Source organism: Penicillium robsamsonii (genome assembly GCF_028829455.1).
Source record: "Penicillium robsamsonii strain IBT 29466 chromosome Unknown utg000011l_segment0_segment0, whole genome shotgun sequence".
NCBI classification, from domain to species: Eukaryota; Fungi; Ascomycota; class Eurotiomycetes; order Eurotiales; family Aspergillaceae; genus Penicillium; species Penicillium robsamsonii.
Genome location: NW_026643227.1, coordinates 80,001 through 84,108, shown reverse-complemented (window position 1 = coordinate 84,108; position 4,108 = coordinate 80,001). Strand labels below are relative to the sequence as shown.

The 4,108-nt window shown below is 59.2% G+C and overlaps 2 protein-coding genes across 2 annotated transcripts, besides 1 other annotated feature; one reads left to right on the top strand and one right to left on the bottom strand.

The window, feature by feature from the left end:
• Window positions 1-749: 749 nt before the first annotated feature.
• On the bottom strand, window positions 750-1,322 carry N7447_011230 (uncharacterized protein; the record flags this gene model as incomplete). The annotated part of the gene is made up of 1 exon (XM_057235461.1): window positions 750-1,322. The coding sequence occupies one exon, from the start codon at window positions 1,320-1,322 to the stop codon at window positions 750-752; it is 573 nt and encodes a 190-aa protein (XP_057080354.1).
• Window positions 1,323-1,797: 475 nt separating this feature from the next.
• N7447_011229 (uncharacterized protein) lies at window positions 1,798-2,274 on the top strand (the record flags this gene model as incomplete). Its single annotated transcript, XM_057235460.1, has 1 exon — window positions 1,798-2,274. One exon carries the CDS (start codon window positions 1,798-1,800, stop codon window positions 2,272-2,274), a length of 477 nt encoding a protein of 158 aa, XP_057080353.1.
• Window positions 2,275-2,724: 450 nt separating this feature from the next.
• Window positions 2,725-3,633: a sequence feature (Protein overlapping with rRNA (N7447_011228, KAJ5807316.1) was converted to a misc_feature.).
• Window positions 3,634-4,108: the final 475 nt, after the last annotated feature.

Genomic DNA, 4,108 nt, shown 5'->3' with positions numbered 1-4,108 from the left:
TAAAAGTCCTGGTTCCCCCCACAGCCAGTGAAGGCCATGAGGTTCCCCCAGAAGGAAAGGCCCAGCCGGACCAGTACTCGCGGTGAGGCGGACCGGCCAGCCAGGCCAAAGGTTCAACTACGAGCTTTTTAACTGCAACAACTTTAATATACGCTATTGGAGCTGGAATTACCGCGGCTGCTGGCACCAGACTTGCCCTCCAATTGTTCCTCGTTAAGGGATTTAAATTGTTCTCATTCCAATTACGAGACCCGAGCCCCGTATCAGTATTTATTGTCACTACCTCCCCGTATCGGGATTGGGTAATTTGCGCGCCTGCTGCCTTCCTTGGATGTGGTAGCCGTTTCTCCGGGCTCCCTCTCCGGAATCGAACCCTAATTCCCCGTTACCCGTTGCCACCATGGTAGGCCACTATCCTACCATCGAAAGTTGATAAGGCAGAAATTTGAATGAACCATCGCCGGCGCAAGGCCATGCGATTCGTTAAGTTATTATGATTGATCAAGGAGCCCCGAAGGGGCGTTGGTTTTTTATCCTAATAAATACACCCCTTCCTGAAGTCGGGGTTTTTAGCATGTATTAGCTCTAAAGATTACCACAGGTATCCATGTAGTAAGGTACTATCAAATAAACGATAACTGATTTAATGAGCCATTCGCAGTTTCACAGTACAAGTTGCTTATACTTAGACATGCATGGCTTAATCTTTGAGACAAGCATATGACTACTGGCAGAATCAACAGGTAACTTCATGGCAAGACATCCCGGGGCCCACCCGCCTTGCGGCGAGAAAGTCCCGGGAGCCCAGACCCCCGAGGGGTAGGAGTAGTTAAATGGAAGGGGCGCACGGGCGCCCGGTTGCGGCAGCACCCCCGGCGGCTGGGGGACGCTGAAACCATCCAATTGCCCCCACTAAACTCCTCAGCACCAGTCCGCACGCAGGTGATCCGACCAGGCGCCCGTGAGAACGCTGGCAGGCTGCAGCATGTGGCCCTCGGATGAAGGGTCAGACCCCGAAACGCCGGCGAGCGGATCCCGCAGGGCGGCTCCCTCAGGAGTCTGAGTTTCAGGTATGGCCAGCGGCCATCTGATCCACAGACCCCAACGGTGCCGGGGGCCAGAGGCCCCCGAAGCTGGTACCACAGCGGATACACCAGGGCCCAGCGCGGCGAGGGCCCCCAATAGATCAAGGCCGGGCGTCGCCGAAGCAGCACTACGCGGGGAGGATAGTATAGGGGCATCGGGCGTTGCTGGGTGCCCAGAGCACCGCTGCGGTGGTCGATCTCCCCCAGCGCTGAGGTGCGGCGCGGGGCAGCAACCATCCAGGCCGGAGAGGAAATCAGCCTGGCAGGGGAAGATGCGGAGACGAGTTATCCTCGTCTACACAACCCAAAACCCACCGACCCCATTTGGGATGTAAATGCAAATCGCAGTACAAGTGGCTAGAAATTGCTGCGGGGGACAATTTTTGTATGGGCATGGTCCGTGCACGGTAAAAACACCATACAAGTGGGCCACTTTTCCCAAAGCGGAGTGACATTTCCGTTTTTCGTGGGACTTAGTCGTTTGAAAAGTCGTCAAGTCACGTGATGGGCTTCGGGCGTGGCCCCGGGGAGACGAATCCCCCCCCCCCTTCCCGCCCCCGGAGGCTTCCACCCTCCATCGTTCCGGGGTGAATAGGCATGTGGATGGATATATATATCGATGCACGGGTGGTCATGTTGCTACCGACTTTCCCTTCCACAGTACAGAATATATATATTCAGCCTGGATATGTATTGTGCCCGGGGGACCGCGATGGGACCTAGCGCCAACTGGCCAGCGCCAGCACCCCTCCCCAAGTGCCGCGAAGGTTGGCTGGCGTTTCGAGCCCCCGTTCGGCCCCGCCGGCAAGCCACTGAGCGAACTGGCGAGTATCCAAAGTCGCCATATTGGCTCCCCTGTCGAAGGGCTCTCTCCCCTGACTACCTGGGCGGAGGGGGGCTCTTGCCTGACGCGCCTCGCGCACGCCTTCGCTCGCCCTTCTCGGCTGCCTTCCGCCCGCCAGACCGGCCATCTCCCCCGCCGCGCCAACTGGCGCCCCCCACCCCCCTCGACCTACCCGGCGGCCTCGCCCGGCCCCTCTCTGTAGGGCCGCGACGCGCGCCACCCGCGGCCCCCTCGCCCCGGGCCTGGAGGACTAAGGACCGCCTGTGTAGCGTGTGGTTGCGTGGGCGTTCCGGTGCGCCGGGGTATCCTACCGCGAGGGTCACCCTGCCAGGGCCCCAACCGTAAGATCCACCGCATACAGGATTCCTCACCCAACGCAACACAACCACTGTGGCGAGCCTCAATCCACTCAGGCCCGGACCGTCGGCCAGGATCGCTTCTACACAAACCCACCGACCCCATTTGGGGGTGTAAAAATGCAAATCGCAGTACAAGTGGCTAGAAAATGCTGCGGGGGACAATTTTTGGCGGGTGTGGTCCGTGCACGACAAAAAACACCATACAAAGTGGGCCACTTTTTCAAAAGCTGAGTGACATTTCTGTTCCGTGGGACTCAGTCGTCAAACAATCGTGCAGCCACGTAAGGGGGCTCTGTGTGAAGTGCCTTCTATCAAAGCCCCCGGCCGCCCCAATCCCGGGAAGCCTTGCCGCCCCGAACCCCCCTTACAAGACCCCCGGTCAACTGGCGAGTAGTCAAGACTCCCATACCCAGCCTCCCGCAAAGGGGCCTCTGAAATGACTACCCAGGCGGGGGTGGCTCTGTCTGGAAACTCCCCTCAGCGAAAGCCCCCGGCCCCAGCGCCTCCGGGAATGTCACGCCGTCAGCGCCCCCGCCCAGGCCCGCTACCCCGGGCAAAGTTGTTATATCGGCGCCGCTGTCGAGGGGGCTCTCTCTTCTGGCTAGCGGGGCGGAGGGGAATCACCGTCCGCAGTGCCCCGCCGAAGGGTCTCCCCCCCTCCCCAAGTGCCGGGAAGGCTTGCCCCTTCGAGCCCCCCTTCGAGACCCGGGGCGAGGCGGTAAACCAACAGCGGTGTCCCAAGCTCCCCATAGCCAGCCCCGCGGAGGCTTCTGCCCTGGGCTCCCTTCGGTTGAATTCCCCCCGGCCCCGCCAGAAGGCCAGACTTCAGCCAACTGGCAAACATCTACCCCCGCCAAATCGCCGGCCTCAAAGCCTCCAGTGGCGCAGGGCCCATCATGTTGCCAGCGTGCCACCCCCACTGCCAGCCGCCCCCCTCCCGAAAGCGCCGGCTCAAGCCCTCCTCTCCCCCAGTGGTGCCCGCCGACACCCCCCTTCACGTGGTCAGCATGCCATTCCTTCGCTCCCATGGCCGTTGAACCAACTGGCCTGGCAACTTGCCGCACAGATACGGGCTCGGGCCCGTCATCCGGCTTCCCCACTCAAGCGCCCGGCGCTGCCAATCCAATTGATGGGGAAGTGTAAAACCAACAAATCTAGCCAAGGTCGGGCTGACGCTCAGCGACTCGTAGCAACAAAGCTACTTGACCGCTTACACGACCGCCCAATTCACTTCAGTCGTCTGCAGAGGATCTATCCGCGCGAGGTGACATTACAATCCGCTAGCCAGCTCTCCGAGGGTTTCTCCCCGGGAGCCGTCGCCCAGCCTGCTGAGGTGCATGGCTGAAGGCCTATTCGTATCCAACTACGACGTGCGGGGCGAAATCGCCGCGTTCCGGCACGGATTCTGACTTAGAGGCGTTCAGCCATAATCCGGCAGATAGTAGCGTCGCAGCACTGCCTGGTCGACAGCCGCAAAAACCAATTATCTGAATCAACGGTTCCTCTTCGTACTAAATTAGATTACCGTTGCGGCGACCTTCATCAGTAGGGTAAAACTAACCTGTCTCTCACGACGGTCTAAACCCAGCTCACGTTCCCTATTAGTGGGTGAACAATCCAACGCTTACCGAATTCTGCTTCGGTATGATAGGAAAAGCCGACATCGAAGGATCAAAAAGCAACGTCGCTATGAACGCTTGGCTGCCCGACCAGTTATCCCTGTGGTAACTTTTCTGGCACCTCTAGCCTCAAATTTCCAGGGACTAAAGGATCGATAGGCCACACTTTCATGGTTTGTATTCACACTGAAAATCAAAATC